Source organism: Marmota flaviventris, chromosome 10, assembly GCF_047511675.1.
Source record: "Marmota flaviventris isolate mMarFla1 chromosome 10, mMarFla1.hap1, whole genome shotgun sequence".
In the NCBI taxonomy this organism is placed as follows: Eukaryota; Metazoa; Chordata; class Mammalia; order Rodentia; family Sciuridae; genus Marmota; species Marmota flaviventris.
In genome coordinates this window covers 2658811-2681463 of record NC_092507.1, presented here as the reverse complement: position 1 = coordinate 2681463, position 22653 = coordinate 2658811, and the positions used below count along the sequence as shown (strand labels likewise).

At 57.2% G+C, this 22653-nt stretch overlaps 1 protein-coding gene across 1 annotated transcript in view; it reads right to left on the bottom strand.

The window, feature by feature from the left end:
* Positions 1-5531: 5531 nt before the first annotated feature.
* Ajap1 (adherens junctions associated protein 1) overlaps positions 5532-22653 on the bottom strand; it is a 91340-nt gene continuing 74218 nt past the window's right edge. Inside the window, exons 4-6 of the mRNA XM_071618538.1 lie at positions 9648-9735; positions 7379-7621; positions 5532-5604 (exon numbers count right to left, since the gene is read on the bottom strand). Coding sequence (XP_071474639.1) covers positions 5532-5604; positions 7379-7621; positions 9648-9735 — 404 coding nt within the window. The remainder of the gene's footprint in view (positions 5605-7378; positions 7622-9647; positions 9736-22653) is intronic.

The following is a 22653-nucleotide window of genomic DNA, read 5'->3' as shown; positions in this document are numbered from 1 at the left end:
TATGTCACTAAGGGCCTCGTCGCCTGGGCCGAGGCTGTCCCCCAGGATGCATGAAATACCAGGTCACCAGGAAGAATGAAGACTATGCTCACCTGTGGAACTGTATTTCCAATATAGGCGTATATATGCGTGTGTGAGTGTGTGTGCAGGGGTGTGTGTGTGTGTGTGTGTGTGTGTACGCACTATGCCTGTGAGGTTGCCAGAGTAGAAAATACCAGTTTATTCTGTTCGTACTAAGCATGTTAAATAAATTGGATTTTGTAACCTATAACACAAATTTTTTTAAAAAGGAACATTGAAGGTCTTCAAAAATTGCTACAGTACAAAAAAAGTGTGTGTGTGTTTGTGCGTGTGTGTGTGTGTGTGTGTCTGTTGGTATTTATATATTTATATATGTATATTAACCAGAAATAGTGACTCTATCGGAAGAGAACCCCACCCCTGTTTTCTGTAAGATTTCGACACGTGATCTGCTCGGCTCCGGCTCTGGGCCGAGGCTCTCGGTCAGTACATGGCACATAATGGTATTATTGGCACAGGTTCAGAATCGTGGTACAAATCCCAGGCTTTGGTGGCCTCCTGTCCTTTCCTCTTGGCCTCCCTCTGTCTCCGGTCCCCCTTCTTGCATTTCTTCTTTCTGTTCTCCAAAGAAAACTCTGGAAGAAGGCAGTCACCCATAGGCGTGAGCAATTTTTACAAAAATAGATTTGGCCTAGAGCGTCCTGCTGCGGCTATTCCCACCGGCAAACAGAAGTGGGAGGTGCGGGGACCTCCCCCTCGGAGAGTTTAGTTTTAGGTTTTGTGTTTTTGTTTGTTTTGTTTTTACAGGTTCACCAACGGAATCCTGGGTGGGAAGAACACAGAAGAGGTTAAATGGCAGCAGGCCCAGGCACAGGAGGCCCAGGGGACCCCGCCACACACCCAGCCCAGGGGCTCTGGTCCGTCCACAGACACTCGGTGGCCACAGAACACCAAGGTTCTCTTGAAGTCAGCCACCAGGAATGGGAGCAAGTGCTGGGAGCCCCGGAGCTGTGACACGTGCCCAACGCTTGTGTTCGCTGCTGCCGTCCACACAGGCCTGCTTCCTAAGAGGGGCTGGGCCCACCTCCTCCACTGACCCACGGGCACTGCACCCAGGCGTGCCGTTAGTGGGCCTGGGTGCACCCACCCCGCGGTCACTCCCCGTCCAGCCCTGACCAGGGAGCCGAGGTGAATGGTGGCCCTTACCCAGCCTGCTACCTCCCAACCACATATGGGCAGCTCCATGCGGCCTACAGTGCAGAGGCCACTCAGCCCTGCGGACTGTCCCCCTGCAGTGGTCTGGTATCCCCTTTAGTCTAGCACTGGAGCCCTCTTGGAGGCTTGCTGTGCCTACCCTCTCCTTCGTATTTCCAAGATTTGGGAGAGGGAAGGGTTTCAAAAAAATGAAGTAATTTAACAGAGAGAGATATTCCTCTGGCAGGCCTACCTTCAACTGAATTTTTTTTGAAAGTTTAAAAAAAATATATATATTGCATGATTCCAGCTCATGTGAGGGACCTGGAATTGTCATATTCATAGAAGGTCAGCAGACCGGGTACCCAGGGCTGGGGAGGGGCCTGGGGAGATGGACATTGGTGATAGCCGCTCGGCAGCATCTCTCTCCACCCCAGTGTCTCCAGGTAAATTTAGAGAGAAGAGAGAGGCGGCTTCAACCCTGCATCTATAATGGCCATTTGAAGTCCAGTGTTGGCTCCTTGCAGATGTGGGGGGTCCCCTGCAAGGGCGGGCAGGTACTAGCATCAGGCCAAGGAAGGGGCGCCCAGGCTGCCAGGGCACCTGCAGGCATGCACTCAGTTCCTGACCAATCCTGCTGCTTCAACTTTGGCCCAGGGGGAGGGCTTTGATTTTTCTGTTCCAAAGTCTCAGTACAAAAGCCTCAGGGGCACTAAGCCTGGAGAAGGAGGCGGAGCCCAGGTTGGTGGAAAAGATGCAGGAGGTGGCCCTGGACCCCCAGGCTGGAAAAAGTTAGGCGAAGGCAGAGAAGCTGGTGCGTCACCATCCCCGGGATCAAGATCTGGGATGCCTTCTGCCCTCTGCTGCCTGGGAGGAGACTTGGGCTGTGAATGTCCCCGGGGGCTCCTGGGTTTGATGCTTAGCATCTGCTTTTGTAAAACAAAGAGAACAAGCTGTCTGCAGCCAGGTCCCCTCTGGGCCCAGTAGCCACTAGTCAGTTTCTTCCCCACCCCACAGGGTGTTCTTGGTGCCGGATTTCAGAAAGCACAGTGTCCAGAAGGCCCCGGTTCTTGCTTTAAAAGAAAGTGTTCCTTGGAATTACAAAAGCTAGATACTCTATCAATGCATTTAAAAAAAAGAAAAAGTAATAATGTGGGAAGGCTCAGGTGCATTTCTTACTTTTTTATTTGCAACGCCTTCAATGTATTTTTGAAAATAATAAAACAGTGATTTATTTCTCACTTGCTCCGGATTCAAGAGCCCTTATGGCTTTTGAGGCTACATTTAAGATGAAGTGGCTTTGGCAAATGGGAAGAGATGGAGGAACTCTAATGAGGTGTTGTCAAGTTTACCTGGTCTAGGAAAAATGGCAGGATAGAGCCCACGGGCCAATGACAGGTGTGGGTCTAAGGTCCCTTCCCTGGAACAAGGAAGACCAGGCACATTCCTCTGTGTCCAGAACTATCTGCCCCACTGCAGAAGAGGTATGAGGCAAGAGTCATCTAGAGCCTACCAGGGGATAAGCCCAGGGAAGTGGGCCACATCTGCCCACGAGCCTCGGTGCTGCAGACAACCTGCCTGGAGGGCACAGCTGGGTCCCCTGTGTGTGCGGGTGGGCGTGAGAAGGTGAGGACTGGGAAGGAGGATTGCAAACGGCCACCTCTCCACTAGAGATGCATTCGGAGTGTCTTAATGGCTACGCAAGAGGTGAATACCTCCACATTAAATTAAACCTAATTTAATGCTCTAGTATTAATTGCTACTTGTTTAAGGGACAGTAAGTAGCCCAGCAAATCTGAGAGGCCTCTCTGGCTGTTCTCTGCTCCATGCTCATGCCCAGGTACTCGTGGGTTTTTAGAATCTCAACACATTCATCCCAGCAAGAGATGAATGGTTCGTCACCAAATAGAGATGGGATCTGTCACCATGCAGAGATGGGACCTTTAGGCATTCATCGAGGACTAACAAGGTTGCCTGCCCAGCCCTCCCTGTCCACGTCCACAGAACGTCACCAGGAGCGAACGAGGCCTTTGTGTGGCTGACGTGGAGGCTGAGCTCAGCCAACTCGGATTGCGTCTCCAGGGCGCCTGGCTCTCCTCAACTCAATGATGTCCCCTCCAAGACCCACAGGGAGGGGCTCAAGATGCTTGTACAGGGACATCTTTCATGTCAGCGGGGGTGGTCCTGAAACAGCTCCTGGGGCAGAGTGGGGAAGCGGGTGCCCAGGGGCCCGTCTGGGGCACCCCATCTCATGCCCTCTGTGCCAAGAGAGCTCACCAGTGCTGTTGGTGGTGCTGGGAGGGGACAGCCAGGTTGGGGAGACAGCGGATCCCTGTGGAGGGGTTTCTAGAGTAGAGGAGTAAGTACAAGTCCGCTCCATCCCCTCAATTTCGTGTTTTTGTAAAAGTGGTGTGCTGTGGCTGCAGGCTCCTGGACCCAGGAAGTGCCCCAGGTCAGGCCTCTGGATGCTCAGGAGCTGGCCTCCGCCTGCAGAGCTGGGCCTATGGAGCCCCAGTCCCTGATCTAGCCAGCTGGGGCTGGCTGGGGAGAGCAGGCACAGAGGCCCATGCCAGTGGGAGGGCTTGGTCACCCTGCAGGGGCTTGGGAAGCAGGGCCTTTGGATGGGTGGGCAGGGTGCAGCCCTGGAACAGGCAGCTAGGGGTGATCCTGTCCCTGCACTGACAACCTGACTGACCCTGGCCAAGGCACTTAGCCTCCCTCTGCCTTGAGAGTGGGACTCCTGGGAGGAGCGAGGGAGTCCTTGTGCCCAGTAGTGGGCCGCCATCAGAGCACACAGATTAGGGAGCCTCCCCTGAGGAGGCCACCTGGAGCAGAGGTGTGCGGCCTGCAGTCTGAGGGCCACGGCTCCTGGGAGAGGGGAGCAGAGCATGTCCATCCAAGCCGCCTTCAAGCTGCGAGGGACGCTGGTGCCCATCTGGCCCTGGGACCTGCTGATACCTCACCAGGGTGCTGGGGCCTCCACTGCCAACAAGCAGCGCCCTGTTGCTAGCTCGGTCAGGTCACCAAAGGTGGCTGACTGCAGCCCCAACAAAGGGAGGCACGTTGAGCAGACAAAGGCCCACTGTTGCTTCAGAGGACGCGCGTGCCCGCGCTGCTGCCTGACGTGGGGCTGGGCGGCCGCCCGCCCCACGCAGGAGGCTTGTTTCAGTCTGATCTAATTACTCTGCTGGCCTGTGGGCAGAGCAGCCTGGCTTCAGGACAGGGAGTGAGGGCTGGAGATTTGATTTGGGCTTCATTAGCACTGGGATTAGGAACCCACCACTTCATTCCTGCTCTGCCTGCAGCCCGCCCCTCGGCCCCAGCCAAGTGCTGAAAGCCGAAGCCTGGGGGCCTGGTGGCTCTTGGCCTCACTCTGGCCACTGCCTTTCCCACTGGCTGTCTCATGGGAAAGGAGAGGGACAAGCACAGAGATTGCTGTCAAATGCGGGGCAGCGGCTCCTGGGAACAGGCTCCTCCTCTTGGAAGGCACTGAGGCCTGGTCTGGAGGAGCGTGTGCCGAGGGCGGGTGAGGGTCCCCAGCAAGCCTGACACCGCAGAGAACACAGTAGAACAAAGCAGACCCCCTGGCTGGGTGCACGCCTGCAGCCTGTGCTTGTGGACACTCTCTCCCCGGCAGCCGCACGCTCAGAGATCCAGACAGAAGAAAGCAATTTAACGTCAGCATCCACGTTAATATCGCTGAAAGCCAACGAAATGTCCCTACCCAGCAGAGCGTGGAAGACTCATCCTGGTTTGGTGCTGTCCCTGGCTTCAAATTAGTAGAGGCCTCAACTCTTCACTGTCTTGCTTTATCATGCTCTTTCTTATCTCTTATTTTTATATTTCGAAATTGTATTTTCATTCCGCCTCCCGCCCTCTCCCAGGTGAAGTCGTGTGCCGGGGGTGCCATGCCTGGCCACGCAGCGGTGGCCCTAATCTCTTCCTGTTGGGGAAAGCGAGAACCGGCAGAGCGGGTTTCCCTGCCACGCAGGCCTGCTTGGGTGGCCCTCTTAGGACGGCTGGAGGGACACAAGCCACCTTGCTCCTGGAGCCTGCCCGGGTCTGGGCTGCTCCTGGGGACCCAGGACCTACCTAACCAAGCACTTAGAGACCATCCTGTGGATTGCATTCAGGGAACCTGACAGCAGGTGGGTTTGCATTCATGGGAAAGCCACTCCGGGGAAAAGGACCCCCAATTATCCCAAAGTACAGACAGGGAGAGGGCAGGCGGTAGTGGGGAGCGGAGAGAGGAACAAACCTGAAACAGACACGTGGCGTCCGCCCTGCCCCCAGGAGGTAAAAAAGCCTTCCGCCAGTCAGCAGGAGATTTCAAACCATTTCTCAGACACAAAGGCCACAGGGATGAGATGCCGGTCAGCAGAGGAGGACCTGTGAGAGCAGAGGGATGGGTGTGAATGTCCTCTACAGGATTCTGTGTCCCCAGGTGGATCCTGAGAAGCCATGTGTAAGGGGCCTCTGGCCTTGCTCAGGAAGGGACGCCCCCGTCTCGGGGCAGGGAGAGTTCTACACTCACCGACGCTTCCTTCCGGCCTGGAGGGCTGCCGCACACAGGCCCCGGCGCGCAGACTCTGGCGTGGGCCTGGAAGGCTGGCGCCCTACACTCAGGCTCTCCCCAGATTTCAGTTCTGGAATTGCCAGGGTGAGCCTAGAGCTCGGGCCTGTGTCTCTGAGGCAGGGATTTGATGTGCTGCACTGACCAGGAGGGGGCCTGTGCAGTGGCTCCTTATTTCATCACCTTGGAGTCCAGGCCGCTGTGTCCCAAGGCCAGTGACATCCAGCAGAGAGCACCTTGGGCCAAACGCCAGAACCCATTCCAGCCAGGCCTCTACGCAGGGCGTGAGCGTGCCGCTGTGCTGACCCCGCCCTTGGACTCAAGCATGCTGGGGAACAGCAGGAAAAACAAGCTCCTGCCCAAAGTCCCCTCCCCAGAGGCCGGAGCATGGGTGCTGGGCCAGGACTCAGCCAAGCCAGTGGCTTGCGCTTTCGGTGGGACGTCCTGAAAACCCCTCTGCTGGTTCTTTGTGAGCACAGCCCCCTGGAAGGCCAGGGCGTCCCCAGCGAACTCCCCCGACGTCCACGGGTGAGAGCAAAGTGTTTCAGAGCAGCGGCTCTGAGTCCTCTGTGCAGGGCTGGGCTCCCTGGGTGGGAAGGAGGGAGCCTCAGGAGAGACGACCCGGGCGCCTCAGAGCTACTTCAGCAAGTCCCCACTGCAGCATCGGGAGCCCACGGAACCGCGGACACTAGAAATGGCCACAGTACCGCGGACACCAGAGGTGGCCCTGGCAGCCCTTGATTGCCAAGGCCCTGCCTCCCTGTGCCCAAGCAAATCAGAGACAGGGCAGGTGGCTTCTCCACCTTTCCCCAAGGCCACCCCAGGTGAGGCTCCTGGGTGAACTCTCAGGAGTGCTGGGGGCGGGTCCTGGCTGCCCTCCCTGTGGGGAGGGGACCCTCAGGGCAGCCTGGAGCCTGCCCCCTTCTCCCTGAAGTCTGTAAGTTGCTGGGTACTTTTCTTTTTGAATTTACAAAACGATGCACGAGGGCTGCTCACTTTAAAAAAATAGCTGATTGATATTTTAATTTAATTCTGGACAAACCTTGAGAAGCTGACTCAGGGTTTCTCCAACACCCCAGGGGTGGCCGGAGGAGGGTGTCTTCTCTGAGGGATTGCACGGGAATGATCAAAAGAGCATTTAATAAGCCGCGTCTGGACTCTGATTGGCCTCTGGTCTTTCTGCCCCACGTGCTGCTGATGTTTACTGCCGGGTGGCAGAGACCCTGACTCTGGGCAGGGCCAAGTCTAACGTGTCCATCCTCGGGAGGGACAGCTGCATGGCTGGCTGTGAACCCCGGGGTTACGGGCACTGCCTGCCCCATGTAGCAGAGAACGCAGGGGAGCCCGCGGCACCTTTCCCTGCCCACACCTGGGGATTCCCGCCACGCTGCCGTTCCCTGGGGGAGGCGACGTGCCCATGGGTACCTACCACCTTCCTCTTGTTTGGCCAAAGTGGCTGTCTGCGTTGCTGGCCCCTCAGTGGTCTGTAGGGCCACCTGACCTGTCCAGGGGCTGCAGCGGGGCCACAGCCAGCGCCAGGGTCCGACCCAGGAGCAGCGAGCATGTGGGACCTGCCCACACTGAGCTTACCGGTTCCCATTGAACGTGGACTTGTACTCCCCCGAGGGGTGCAGCGTCTCGTCGGTGTACACGGGCACGGACGCCCTGACACACTCGTGGGAGCACTGCAGCGTCTCGTTGTAGGCCGTGAAGATGTCCATGCTGCTGGGCACCCGGGCCGGGGTGAAGTCCGTCAGGTTCTGGCAGCTCTCCTCCTGCTGGTTGATCTTGCGCTGGTGGCTGTTCCTCCGGGTGTTCCCGCTTTGGGCGCAGCTAGGAGAGAGAGGGCTCGGGGTGGGGGGCAGGCAGGGCCCGACCCGCCGCTCGCCCGCTGCAGGTGGAAGCGTCCCTCAGGCACTAGGCAGACGCCATTTAATATTAGATGGTAATTCCCAGCCTCTTCAGAAAGATCAACCACAATCAAGCAATCAGCGCTTTTTTAAAATATAAAATTTGAATTTTAAATATGGCCATGAGCTCAGGGAGCGCTGTCGGCTGAGAGGTGGGGCTGCAGGCCTGGCTCGGCTGAAGGATGCCAACCGGACCACGGAGCTGACCCCGGGTCCCACAGGCACCTCTCAGCATGCAAACTGGTGGTGCTCGCTGCCCGGGGGGCCAGATGGCGGGGGACCCCTGGGGTCCAGTCGGGGGTGGACCATGTGACAGTCTCCAGGGAGAGTTGATAAGGAGGGGTTCCCCGTCCTCAGCCCAACCAATTCACAAGCCAGAGAGGAGCCTGGTGTGTCCTTCGTCCCTGACAGGGTCTGCAGGGGCTCCGCGGCTTGTCGTCCTCGGCCTCATCCCTCTCTCTGGATCTCAGGGGCTTGCAGAGGCCACTGAGGCTGAGCAGGGGACTCCTGCCCTTGTTCATGAAGGCATGCAATGGGCAGGCACTCGGTGGCCTCCTGGGTGCCCTTTAAGGACAAGTTTGCGAGGAGGTTGAGGGGGTGGCTGGGGGACCTCCCTGTAGCTTGGGGAGCCAAGGACACCCCCTGTGGAGTCTGTCTCCCCGTGTCCCCCTTTTATTCCCAGAGCCCGTGTGAAGTGAGGGACACGCTGGGTGGGTGGGGACCCTGTCTTCCGGAAGTCCCACTCACTCCCTGGCTCTGCCTCCTGCAGTGGCCTCCCCACCCCAAAGGAGAAGGTGAGCACCAGGCCGAGGCCACAGAGGTGGCCCCTGGTCATGGCCCTCGCCCCCTGGTCATGGCCCCTCGCCCCCGGGAGGTTTTCCCGGGACTCTGGCGTCTTCCTGCAGACCAGGTGTCTAAGAACCGAGAGGACGGCTGGGCCACCTGCCACAGAGAGGGCGCTATGCCCTGTCCCCTTTGAGGGCATGATGCCCTTCCCAAGAGGGCCCGAGGGGTTTGTCCTGCTAGACGTCCATCTGATCCAGGGGTTTTAACCCCGGCCTGGACCAGCCTGAGAAGCTCCACTGCTGCAGGACAACCGGTGCTGTCCTGTCTCCTGCCCCCAAGGACAGGTAGGGCCCCTGGGCTGGCTGCAGGAGGCGGCAGCCTGGAGACCCGGCATCTGGGGGGGGCTCCTGGGTTGTGCCCCACCCCCCTCTGTCAGACCCCACCAGTAGGTGCCTGGTCTCCTGCTCCAGTGCCTCCCTGTCTGTTTCACATGGTGTCTGCAGGCTGGCGGACCTGGGGCCAGCTGCCCCTCGGGGACCTGAAGCTCTTGAGCTAGCTGGAGGCACCGTGGCTGCGGGTGGCTGCAGGCGGCAGGGTCACCCAGCAGCTCCCTGGGTGGCTCAGGAGTGTGTCAGGTGTGCGTACCCAGTAAGGCTGGCCCCAAAGTAGGCCACTTTCCAGGAGGGACAGGTGAAGGCAGGCTGCCCGCGGCAAAGCGTGACCTGCTTCAGAAACAGTGGCCACGAGAGGGCAGGGGAGGGGCTGGGCAAGGCTGGCCAGCCACTGGCCACCCCAGACCGTGGGGCAGGTAGGGTGGTCCCTGCCTTTCCAGGGAAGGGCCTGGGGGTGATGAAGTAGAGATTGTGCTGGGGGCACCCCAAGGTGCACAGGGATCCAGGAGCAGAGCTGGGGACGGGGACAAAGGCGTCCTGGGAAGCTGAGCCCGCGGCTTCCTGCTGCAAAGGAAGCCACAGCAAGGCCACGTCATGGAGCAGACTCCGCCTAGCCGGCGGCCAAGGGGCCCAGGCCAGGCTGCGTGGACCGTCCTTCCCCAAACGGGAAAACGACACAGAGGCTGCACCTCCGAGCCGGAGTCGACAGGTCAGCGCCTCGCTGTGCACACCTCCCTGGGGACCCCGCAGCCCCCCATTTCCAGGCCTTACCAATTTTTTAAGACAAGAGTTGTGATGAGGGCAGCGATGACCATGATGAGGGAGACGGTGATGGTGATGATCTGATGCACAGCCAAACCTGGAGGAGGAGACAGCGTCAGGGCCGCGGCGGGACTCCCGCCCAGCTGCTCCCGCCTGGGTCAGGAAGGGACGCTCCTGGCCTGGGCTCGCAGGCCCTGAGCCAAGACTGGCCCCAGGCGGCTGTGTCCTTGGCCTGCTGCTCTTACTGGCTTCAGATGGGCCCCGAGGAGACCTTCCCAGAGGACCTCCTGCCCCGCCTTGCACCTGAGTTCTGCTCCTGAATTCTGCACCCATGAGCACGGTGGGCGTGAGGACAGGTTTGGTCTAACCCCGAAAAGGCCAGGGTGGCCCAGGACCTGAACACAGACGGTCTGCCCTCCCTGCCTGTCCCTCTCTCTGGTGGGGGAAGGAAGGCAGGTGGGCAGTGGGCTCAGCAGAACAGAAGAACAGGCTGCTTCAGCAGCAGGACAGCCAGAGCCTGGCCAGGAGCTGTCTGCTGACCATGCAGGCACATGCCTGAAGACAGGGCCTCCCCCTCCCTCCTCCCAGTGCCCCATCCACAGGAGCAAGGGGCAGGGGAGAGGGGCAGGCTGGCAGCAGCTCCTGCCTCTGGCCCCCACCCCAGGCCCATCCTTCCTAACCACATCTGTCATAGCCTTCCTGGGACATGGACACTAGGATCATTCCTGTCCAAGTGCTGGGCCAGGGCCATCTGAAGGTCCACCGCCCTGGCTCTGTCCTTCTGCTGTTGGTTAGACCTACATCTGGGGAGCTGGAGGACAAAGGCCTGCCCTCCTGCCCCGCTGATCAAACTTGTGGGTGCCCACCCTGCCTCCAGGGGGCACCCAATCTTAATGCCCACTCTGCAGAGAGCTGCCTGTCCCACCTGACCAAGCAGGTGGGCGCGGGCTGAGAGCACCTGTGCGTGTTCCTGTGGGGCAGATTGCAGAGTGTCGAGATCTCTCTGGTGGCCTCCCAGAGAGCCTCACAAACAGATGTTACCTCTCTGCCGAGAACCATCTCGTGGGGGAAATTGTTAATAAATAATTAAAAGTTGGCACAACCGGAAAACGAGCTCTGCCTACCCCCTCCCCCCTCTGTGGGGGCCACTGCCGTTTGTCAGGAGGGATTCCCATTCCCAGCCCACGGGACAAGCACCACCAGGGAACGAGCAGCTGACACTGGAGTGTCATGGCGCAGTTCATTCATCTGCCACGCACCCGCTCACCATCTGTTTGCTGTGCACCTTCTGTGTGTCACACGGTGCCAGTGGTGACCCTCTCAGCCATGATGCCCACTCCTAGGGAACAGCTGCTTGGGCACTTCTTGAAGTTGCAGGATTCTCTGCTAGTTCTGACCCACAGCCTTCCGTACACCTGTGCCCCATCTGTGGCACCTGCTGTGACCCTCCAGGTGAGTGAGTTTCCCTCCCTCCAGGGCTGCCAGGTCAGTGTGCCAGCGGGGCTGAAAGCTAAGGTACACTGCAGGCGCCACGCTCAGCAGCACCCAGGTGAGTGCTCCCCCACCGGGTTCCCTGAGACCCGACAAAGACCTGTGGGCAGAGGAAGTGTTGAAAGGACGCCGTTTAAGGGACAAGCATGGAGGGTGTTGCCTGCTCAGTGTCCACCTACCCTCCGTCCACACCCTCCCTCAGCCTCGTCAGGACACAGCCGTGCTGCCAGGAAGAGGACGAGCCGATCCTGTGTCTGTGCTTCCTGGGATGAGGAGGAGGCTGAGGTGTGGAAAGGGAAGGTGGGGATGGCAACTGAGGTCCTGCTGGTGACAGTGTGGATTATGGTGATGCTAGGATGATGATGGTGATGGTGTCAGCAATGGTGGTGGTGATGGTAATGATGATGTGATGGTGATGATAATGAGGATGGTATGATGATGATGGTGATGGTGGTGGTGATGGTGGTGGTGATGGTGATGATGATGTGATGGTGATGATAATGAGGATGGTATGATGATGATGGTGATGGTGGTGGTGATGGTGGTGGTGATGGTGATGATGATGTGATGGTGATGATAATGAGGATGGTATGATGATGATGGTGATGGTGGTGGTGATGGTGGTGGTGATGGTGATGATGATGGTGGTGCTGATGATGGTGGTGATGATAGTGATGATGATGGTGGTGGTGATGGTGATGATGGTGATGGTGATATGGTGATGGTGGTGGTGCTGATGATGGTGATGGTGGTGATGATGGTGATGGTGGTGATGCTGATGATGGTGATGGTGGTGATGATGGTGATGGTGGTGATGCTGATGATGGTGATGGTGGTGATGATGGTGATGGTGATGATGATAGTGATGATGATGGTGGTGATGATGGAGATGATGATGGTGATGATGATGGTGGTGCTGATGATGGTGATGGTGATGATGATAGTGATGATGATGGTGATAATGATGATGGTGATAATGGTGATGGTGATAGTGATGATGGTGGTGATGATGATGGTAATGATGATAGTGGTGATGATGGTGACAATGGTGATGGTGATGGTGGTGATGATGGTGATGATGATGGTGGTGATGATGGTGGTGATGGTGATGGTGATGATGATGATGATGATGGTGATGATGATAGTGGTGATGATGGTGATGATGGTGATGGTGATGGTATTGGTGGTGGTGATGATGATGGTGGTGATGAGGGTGATGATGGTGATGGTGATGGTGGTGATGATGATGGTGGTGATGATGGTGATGATGATGGTGGTGATGGTGGTGGTGGTAGTGGTGATGACAGCAATGGTGATATTGTTTGTGATGATGATGATGATGACGATAGCGATGATGATGGTGATGGTGGTGGTGATGAAGGTGATGTGAAAAGAAAGATGGTGATTTCACTAACATCATCATCATGCCTGTCCCCATCATCATCCCTATCATCTTCATCATCAGTGTCATCCTGTCACCAACATCATCAACGTTGTCATCGTCACCGTCATCGTGATGGTGATGGTAGTGATGTCGGTGGTGGTGATGTGGAAGGCAAAGGTACTGATGGTCACAGACATGCTCAATGAGCTGTAGCAACAGTCAAGTGTGTTCTTGTCCCATTTATTCCTGGCACGAGTCACAAAGGTAGACACCGTCATCACCACTATGGAAGGGAAAGCCATCTGGGAAGCTGGTGCGACTTCCTCCCATTCCGTGGGATCTGCTGCTTCGAGGCCGCACTGAGAGCAGAGGTGTCCCACCACCTTGACTCCCTTGCAGTTAGCCCAAGGGTCTGCTCACCCTGGTGGGCTCCCTCCTCTTGTCTGCATGTCAGAGGCCGCTCCTCTTCCTTCCCGGAGCTTCTACGTCGCGGAGGCAAATGCTAGCCCCACCCTCTCCTGCGAGGGAGGCCCTTGAGGAGAGCTTTCTCCAGGCCCGTGCCCGGGGTCTCTCAGCCGTTTTGTGTCAATTCCCACAACAAGAACTTGATCTTTCTTGGTCTAAAGCTGCCATGCTCTCGGCCAACACTGAACACGTGCAGAGCGCAGAGTGAAGAGGGCAGGGCGAGCCACAGGGAGCTGCAGGACCGACGGAGAGGCCAGGCCCTCAGAGGCACAGAGCGTCCCCTGGGAGAATGGCGTGCGTCACACGTTGTCTAACCTCTGCAGGGCCAGAGAGGGAACCTCGGTGTCTTGACCTCTGATTGCCAAGGGAGCTCTTGGTGGGTGGAGTCCCCGTGGGGCTGGAAGGCTCTGGAATTCTCAGAAAGGCAGCGGGACCCTCAGTGTTTAACGCCCTGCCATCTCCTGGGTGAGCTGGGAAGGCATCGGGTTTCCTCTTCTGAGGAATCAAAGAAACCGAGAGCAGGGGAGGGTGCAGCGGGCTCACGGACGCCTCGTGACCACTCACTCGGAACAGAAGCCCAGCTCTTTGCCTGAGGCCCTTGTGCACCTGGGGGCTCCTTATAAAGGACCAAATCTTCCTGATTTTTATACCTGCTCCCTTCCTTGGGCATGCACAATACCTAGCATAGGATCTCGCAGCGGCCGCTGAATGTCAGATTATTGAACTTACAACTGAGAAGTCCAAAAAGAAACCAGGGGAACAGGAGCAAAGACGATGATGGTATTTCCAACGTCGGCTTGTTCTGGAGGCCTTTCCCCCGCCTTCCACGTGAATTCTCCCCCTTGGACCTCCCAAATTAAAATCGAGAGGAAGCAATGTGTGGTTAATGGCCGGAGGAGAGGTCTGGACGACTAACAGGATGATGAACGGCTCTGCTTCGTGAGTGGATGCTTCTCCGCGCTGAGCTCCACGCAGTGGTGCACGGAGCCCAGCCTCCTCCTGTGCTGTTCATACCCGTCTGACTAACCAGGAGCCGAGGCCTGGAGAGGGAAGGGCACTTTCTCCTGGTCACCTGGCAGACCCAGGATGAAGGGCAGTTGCCTGCTCTGGAGTCACTGAGAAAATCAAATAGCTAAACCCCAGCCCAGCACATCGCAGCCAACCTTTGTCTGTGATTGGTATCGATAAAGGCTTTCCCACTCCTCATGTACTTTGCTTGCAAAAAACCCAGCTTTGTGTTTCTAAGTCTCACACCTGGGCTTTGACGGGCTCCTGGGTTCCTGCATAAAACGCCACCGCTATGAGAAGAACCTACAGACCCTACCTATGGTCAGGGAGGGCAGAGAAAGACCGGGTTTTTTGGAAACATGATCCTAATAATATTGGCAGGCAGCAGTTTGGAATATGGAAAACCCTAAAGGATTCATCATCCCTTTCCCTATCTGGAATGCTGGCTGCTAGTCAGAGAACTGAGCACGGTGTGAGAAGTTGTTTATTGTCTAAATCATCTGTCCAATCATTTGGTCCTCTCTAAATGCCAGGAGCCCCTTACTTATTAGTGTCGAGTCCCTTACTTCTTCACGTGGATCCCAGACAACTTTGTCGTAAAGGACCAGAGAGTAAGTATTTCAGACTTTACAGGAAATATGGTCTCTGTGTTAGTCAGCTTGGCGGTACTACAACCAAATACCTGAAACAGCTAACTGTAGAAAGAGAAAAGGGATTTTTTAGCTCACAGTTTGGGTTGTTCTTGGTTTGGATCTTTGAAAGAGTTTGAAAGTTTAGTTGAAACACCGCTGGGATTCAATTCCCTGATCTCCTGTTCTAGACCTTCTAAGGAAGGTGCCATCCCTTGGTTTAGATCTTAGGGTCTCATGTTGAGAAGGCTTAGTGCCCGGCTGTTGGTATATGGGGAGCTGGAGGAACCTTCAGAGGTGGAGACCGAGTGGAAGGAGATTAGTGGGCTGGGCTGTGCCCTTGAACGAGCCGTTGGGACCTCAGCTCACACTCTCTGCGCCTCCAGCTGCCACGAGGGGAGGAGGTGGCTCTGCCCACGCCCCTCACGTGACCTTGTGCCTCACCACCTTCCCACAGCGAGGGGGACAGGCAGCCGGGAAGGAAACCTCCAAGACGGTGGCCAAAGTAAGGCTTCCCTCCTGTCACACGCCAGGTTCATCTCACGCCCTTTCACAGAGGCAGAGAGCTGACCAGCCCAGAGGTCCCAGGTCATGGCCCCCGCCCGAGCTCAGGTCTGGGAGGCTGGGTCACACGGCAGATGGTGACGGGAGGTGCACACGCGTGCTAGCAGACGGCTTTGGGAGCCAGGGCAGAGAGGCTAGGGCCCCACAGGCCCCAGGTCCCCAGTGAACCAGGACCTCCCATGGGCCACCTCTTAGAGTTTCACGCCACCACCCTGGGGGGACCTCCCTGGGAGGACCTCCAATACCACGACTTATACACACCACGCCCAGCCCAGCAGGCTGTCACAGCTACTCAGCTGCTGTCCTGGTGCCAAAGCAGGCCACCGACAACATGTCAGCCAACGGGTGTGGCTGTGTCCAGTAAAACTGTGTGAACAAGAACAGACCCCAGCCACGTCAGCCCACAGACCCCAGTGTCAGACCCCAGGTCAGACGAATAGCCCAAGTGGCCTTGCTTATAAATCAAATAGAACTACAAATCTGCTTTGCATGATCAATTAACACTGAGACTCAAATTGCCGTCTTTTGGTTTGAAAGATTAGCACCTTCCTGGTCATCTCCACCCGCCCACTGTCTGCTGGGATTTCCACTGGCCGCTGTCAAGACGATTGCAAAGACAGCCTTTAACTTAGGCCCAGCCCACAGCATGGGGCAGTGGCGGCCTCACCCCGCTGAGCTGGACCTTATGAAGCAGCCTGAGAGCAGACGGCTTCGCATGATGGCCCCCGGCAGAAATCAGACAGACAGGATTCCTGATTTGGGGCAACTCAGGAAGAAACTGGCCAGTCTGATCCCTTCACTGACCCTCCAAATATTACAGCCATACCTCCCCCTCAGTGTTTTCCATTTGCGTTAAAAAGAACTGCATCTTGGAAAGGTGTTTCACTCGTGAATCCTTAGCTGGGAGAGGACCCCACCCCACTGACCCTCCACAGGACTTTTCCAGCTCTGCACATGCCTGTCCTCAGGAGGAAGTGCCCAGGGCTGCCCTTTCCCACGGCGTCTCTATCCACACCTTGAACACTCTGGTGAGTCTCTGGAGGCGGCTAGATAACACAGGCAGGAACATGTGTCCACCAAGCCCACTGACCCTGGCCAGGCAGCTCGGGAGCCATCTTCCTGCCAGCTGTCAGGAGGGCTGATCAGGCCGACAGGGATGTCACCTAAAGGGCACGTGCTCGCCACGGTCCCAAGAGAGGAGAAGCACCCAGCTCTCCCCTCTCCACTTCCAAGGTCGACACACTGAATCCCATCGAGAAGCTCTTTGCAATGCAGACCTGGTCCTGGAGCCGGGAGCCCGCTGTGTGTGGATCTCGCTCCCCTTCCTGACAGGTGTTATTGCTCCTGCTAATTTAGGGGCTCTTTCTGCTCCTGGTAATTGCCACTGTATACTAATGTGCTGGGAATCAGCTGCCATCCTGATAATGAAAAATTATACCCAGAATAATGGATGGGGACAGATGGATTACCAAGCTCTGCATCAATCAATAGGGCTTTTATGGTTATATTTGTGGTGGATTGTAATAAGATCAGGCCCTGAAGATTGATGTGGAAGTTCGTAATCCATCTCTGGGTCTGAATGAGGTCTTATTAAAAGGAGCCGGCTCAAACACGGGCCACCGTCCACTGCAAAAACAAAGCCACCGCGAGCTTTCCCTTCCAGCCCGTGAGGAGGTAGGTGGCACATTTGGCCGTCACGCTTGGATGGAGGCGGGAGCAATGGCTCTGGAATTTGCCAAGGTAAATGGATGACAGTTCTGTGCTTCTGGCAGCCTATTTTACAACACAGGGTCTCACTTGCCTGAGTGATGGGAACAAAGATCTCCAGTCACTCAGTGCAAGGCTCTCCATCTTGCAAGGTTGAGTCTGATAGGCGAGAGGTGACGCTGTGTACCCCCAAATGCCAATTTCGAAGTTTTCAAGGAAAAATAAGGCCACTGGCTTCTATGGCAGGAACACCAAAAAGTGTGCTGGTTTGAGTTACCTGGCAGAGGCTTCCAAGGGCTCAGTATAATAGTCACAGTTCTCCAGGGAAGCCCAACAAGCAGGAGATACATCATATCATATTATGTCAGATATGCATATTCATATTTCAAAGGAGATCTACTAAGGACATTAGCTCTTGGGGTTCCAGGAGCCAAGAAGTCCCTTAGGGGCCATCGGCAAGCTAGACAGCCAGGAAAGCCAGTGGTGTGGTTTGGTCCAGTCACAAGAGCTAAGAAGGAGACATCTGATGGTGTGAAGCCCAGGCCCAGGAGGAGAGTGGACACTGCTGTGAGTCCCAGAGTCTGAAGACCCAGGAACCAAGACCTTTGAAGTCCAAAGGCAGGAGAATGTGGGCGTCCCAGCTCAGGCAGAGAACGTCCCTTCCTCCTCTGCCTGAGTCTTCAACTGACTGAACGATGCCCGCCCGGCCTGGGGAGGGGGGGTCTGTGCTCAGTCCACTGGTCCAAGGGCCGATCTCTCCCAGAAATACTGTTTTACCAGTGATCTCAGAGTTTTTCAGCCCAGCCAGGTGGACTCACAGAACTGACCACCGAGGGTGACCCCAGCTAGGGGGTGCATCAAGCCTAGACTAGCCTCCACTCCTCAGAGGTCCCTCCAGCTGAGGACAGGGTCCCTCACAGGGAGGAGGCACCGCTGAGGGAAGGCTGTGCTGACATCTCATGGGGCGGTCTGCCCAGCGAGAGGGGACCTTGGGGGACCACCCACCAAGAACCAGGGCCAGCTGGAGCCCTGGCCTCACTGGGGGCTCATGTGGCAGTGCCTGGAGACACTTGGTATTCAGAACTGGGGCTGGGGTGGTTCTGCCGGCATCCCGTGGGTGGAGGCCAAAGAGGCTGGTGAGCAGGCTTCAGAGCGCCGCCGTCAACAAGCTGAGGCCGAGCAGCCTCCGGTGACAGGGTCAGGGGTGTCCCTTGTTCACACCTTCTGTGGCCTCAACCTGCCAAATCTGAGCGCTCTCTTGCCCCCTCCCCTTCACACCCCTTTCTGCTCCAGGCCTTCCTTTCTGAGCAGGGTGGAAAGGCCACAGGAGAGTGGCTTCCTGCAGCTAAAGTGACCCTGACTTCAGGGCACAGGGCCAGGTGTCACCGCCACCAGGGGCTGCAGACCACAGGGAGGGCCACAGGGATCTCCTCAAGGTGGCCCAGCGCAGAACGCAGGCCAGACATTGCTGGAGGCGCGTGTAGAGCTTAGAAAAGCCATGGAGCCCGGAATTCTAGCTTCTTGCAGCTGGAGCACACCGGCGAGATTCAGCCGTGGGAAGAAGAGCATGGGGCTGGGTCCAAGAGAGAGCAGGGGGTGAGCTCTGATGGCCCTCCAGAGGGCTGTGGGCAGCGCTGACAACCCGCATGGGGTGTTGCTAATGACCGATGCTCACCTGAGCCTCGGTGGCCACAGCTGTTGGGGATTAACATGCAGAGATGGTTGGGACCTGCACGGCTGACCTAGGTGTCCAGCCCTCCACAGCCCACCTGGATATAACGAGGCCTAAGGCCTTTATCTGGCCTGGCCCAAGGCTCCCAGGTAAACAGAGACTCTTACCATGCAGGACAGCCTCCCCGGAGCCTGGAGCAAGGACATTTTAGGGCAGATTGATCTTTTTCTGCACATAAGACACAGCTCGTGGGAGACTCAAACCCAAGCAGGCCCCTCCAGAGCCCGGCTCCTCACCACCTCCCTGCACAGTCCCTTGGAGAGGGTGGTCCTTTCTCCCCGAGGCCATGGTAGCCTGTCCGAGGAGACCTGGGGATCACGTAGGCCTGGTGCTGGCCACGGACACTCACAGTCCCGACACCAGGCTCAGCTAGGACTGTCGTCTGTGGGTTGGCCACGTCAGGAGTGCTCTAACAGGGGAACGGCCTCTGCTTTTGGAGACGTCTCTGAGCAGCGTCACAGACAGGAACACAGAGAGCTGGGACCGTCTTGGCAGAAAGACCACATGGCAGCCAGCTCCCGAGCCGGGAGAAGCCACCGAGCCACTTCCACTCCCCAGCACCGTCCCTGGGGGCCAAACTGCAGCTGGAGCTGCCGCTCCGCCTGAGGGAGGGGCTCGGCCTGGGTGCACAGTGAGGGGAGGGACGTGGCGGGCAAGAGGACCTTGGGGACCTGTTGACTGATGGAAGGCTCTGCCCTCCAGGCTGAGAAGCTCTCCCAAGGCACCTCAGGAGACCCTCCCAGGAGGCCAGAGCCCTCACCTGTTTGCAAAGTCATGACCCCCGAGAGCCAAGGCCGGAGCCCGGCTCTGAACACACACACTTCTCTGGCACCTGGGGGTCGAGCCCGTGGACAAGTGGCTGAGCCTTGCTGTGGTGGATTGATTGGATGGTGCACCCCAGAACCCACGTCCACCTAGAACCTTCCAAATGCGCCTTACTTGGCAGACTTAATTACTTAAGGATCTCGAGATGAGGTCATCCTGGATTTAGAGTGGGTCTGAGATCCAACGGCTGGTGTCCTTACAAGGGACAAAAGAGGAGAGGACAGAGAGACACAGAGGAAAAGAACACACGAGGATGGAGGTCACCTCCGGGGTCCTGCGGCCACAAGCCAAGGAAAGCCAGAGGCCGCCCGAATCTGGTCGAGGCTGGAAGGATCCTCCCCTGGCGCCTCCAGAGGGAGGCTGGCCCCGTGACACCTTGTGAGAAGATAACGCCTGGTGTCTTCAGTCCCCCGTTAGTGGTCATTGGTCCCTACAGCCCTGGGAAGATGGCGCATCTGCTGGGCTGGGCTTTCTCATTTGCACATAAAGGACAGGGCGGGCATCTGCTCAGGAGGTACGTGTTGACTTTCAGCTCTGCACCCCCTGATGCATGGGGGTCCTCATTGGGCAGCTGTGTCCCCCAGGGTGGCTCTGGGACTGGTTTTTAGAGCCACACCCCCATGTCCTCCAAGGAGGTGATGAAATGCCCATTCTGACGGTGGCCCTGTGAGGCCTGAGGGCTGGCCCACTACCTGAGGTTGTTAATAAAGTTTTATTGGAACTCGGCCCTGCTCTTTCATTTCCGTGCTATTCCTGCAGCCCCTGCGGCAGGGTGGAGCTCAGCAGTTTCACAGACCACTCGGCTACCAGCCTAGAACACTCATCTGACCCCTGAAGAAAAAGTTTGTGACCCTGCCCTAGAGGACCCCAGAATTCAGGTGGGCACTGTGATGTGGGGTGACTGTAGGGGCCGGGAAACCTTTATCCTGGGCCTCTCCCTCTGCATGACCACAGGCCTCCCGGGGGTGCAGCTGGCCAGGCCACCCTTCGTGGGACACGGTGAAATGCTTGGCATTTCTGAGCTCAAAGAAATGGACTTGAAAGTGGGTCACCAGCAGAAGCTAGCCCTTGCACTGCTCCTCTGACTCCCACGGGTCAGCTGGTGCCTGGCAGCTGGTGGGGTTCAGGGAGACACTCCCCTGGTCTTGGCCCTGCTTCCCAAGACCGGGTAGAGGGGGGATCAGGAAGGTCCTTGACAGGCAGCTTCTTCCTGGAACAGAAAGGTCAGCAGGTCCCAAGGGAACCCCAGAGGCCCTCAGAGAGAGGATTAGATTCTAAACTTCTGGGCACTTTCCAGTCCTGAGCACACAGGGGCTGGACGTATCGCTCATCTGGTTTAAGAGCAGAGCGGCCGGGCTTGGATCTGCATCCAGCAGCCACGGGGGGATGACCCACTTCTCTCACTTAAGCCCCAGCAGCACTTGAACGTGCTCTGAAGGTGTGTGCAGGAAAGCCAGCCTCACCCCGTGCCAGAGAGGGCAGGGCAAGAGCGTCCAGCGCTTGGACAGCAGAGGACCTCCTGTGGTCATGGCACCTCTGCTTGAGGGCCTGGGCCTGGCAGGAGAGCTCTGGGTCCACCTGTCAGCTGCAGAGCCAGCACCTGTCCAGCACCTGTCCAGCAGAGCCAGCACCCTGTCCCAAGGGGCTACATTTAGCCCATAAATAGCAAATCAGTGCCTGAAAAGCGGTGAGGCTCAGCCTCCCACGCCAGGCTATCCCTCCCTCTCAGACACGTGGAGTGTGATCTCACTGGTCCCCTTGTGCAGACAGTGCACGGTGCCAGCTCTGGTGGGCAGGAGATGCCCTGGTGGGAAGCTGTCCAGAGTGGAAGCCCACACTAAGTGTGTGCTCAGAGTGGCTCCGGCCTTGGCTGTGATCTTGGTGGGGTCTCCACAGAGGCTAGAGGCTGGGTGGACGTGATTGTCCTGGTGGAGGCCCAGAGCAGACCCTTCAAACTGGGTCTAAACAAACAGAAGGCCTCAGGCCTCAGGCCTTGGAAGCCCAAGGCACTCAGTGTCCACAGTCAGGGGCTGTCTCCTCTTTTTGTTTGGGGCTCTTTCTAAAATCTTGCTGTTTCCTTGACACCAATGACACAGGGGAACCCAGAACACAGGACATTGCCTCCCTGTGGCTTAAGACTGTCACCAACTTTTGATCCTCGTGCAGGATGGACAGGCTGCCCAGCAGCCCCCTCTGAGAGGAGCAGATTGAAGCATGACCCTCTCGGTCAGCACATACAAAGGGAGGGACAAGGGATTCCCAGACCTGGCCAAGTGCCAGGAGCCTTGGCAACGGCAGTGAGAAGACCCCTCCTCTCACCTCCTGGGGGTGACAGGTAGAGTCTTGGGACAGTGACTTCCATGGTGAACTGTGTCCCCAAAGTCCATGTGTTGGAGGCTTAATCTCCGGATTCACATGCTGGTGGCATTTGGGGGGGGCCTCTGGGAGGTCACTAGGTGTAGATGAGGTCATAAGGTTGGGACTCCCCTGATGGCATCAGTGGCTTTGTAAGGACAAGACCTGAGCTATAGGACACTCGCTCCCCCTTCCACAGGACACCCTCACCTGCTAGGGGGCAGTGGGAGGCCCTGGCCAGATGCAGCCCCTGCACTTGGACTTCCAGCCCCCAGAATCCTGAGCTAAATGCACCGGTGTCCTTCCCAATTCACCTGGCTTCGGGTAAGTTTGTAACAGACATGGAACATGGTTAAGACAGCAATCAATGAGATAATGAGCTCCAGGCCTCCCTGGGCTGCCTCTCCTGGTGTGAGGCCCAGGCAGGAATTAGAAGCCACGTTCTGACTCCATCTTCAGGGACACCAGGCCTCGGATGCAGCTACCCAATCCATCAGTGACAGGGTCTCTGACCAAACATGAGTCAGGCTCCGAGCCTCCTCCTAGGCCCATCTGTGCACCCAAAAATCCAGACTTGCCAAGAACCGTGCCAGGTAGGCGAGACCCACCCCCAAATCGGATCAGGTTCCCCACCCTCCAGTCCCCCTGGGTGGTGTCTGGGCACCCTGTCCAGGCTTTAGCAAGAGCCCTGCACTTCAGCTTCCCCAGAGCCCCCGCCCACAACACCTCCTCTTTGATCCTGTCCACCCACTGAATCCCCTGCTCCTGGGGAAGCCCCAGCTGTCCATGCCATATTCAGAGTGGACCACAACCTCTTCCCCACCACAAAAACCCCACCTCGGGGTTCCAGACCTA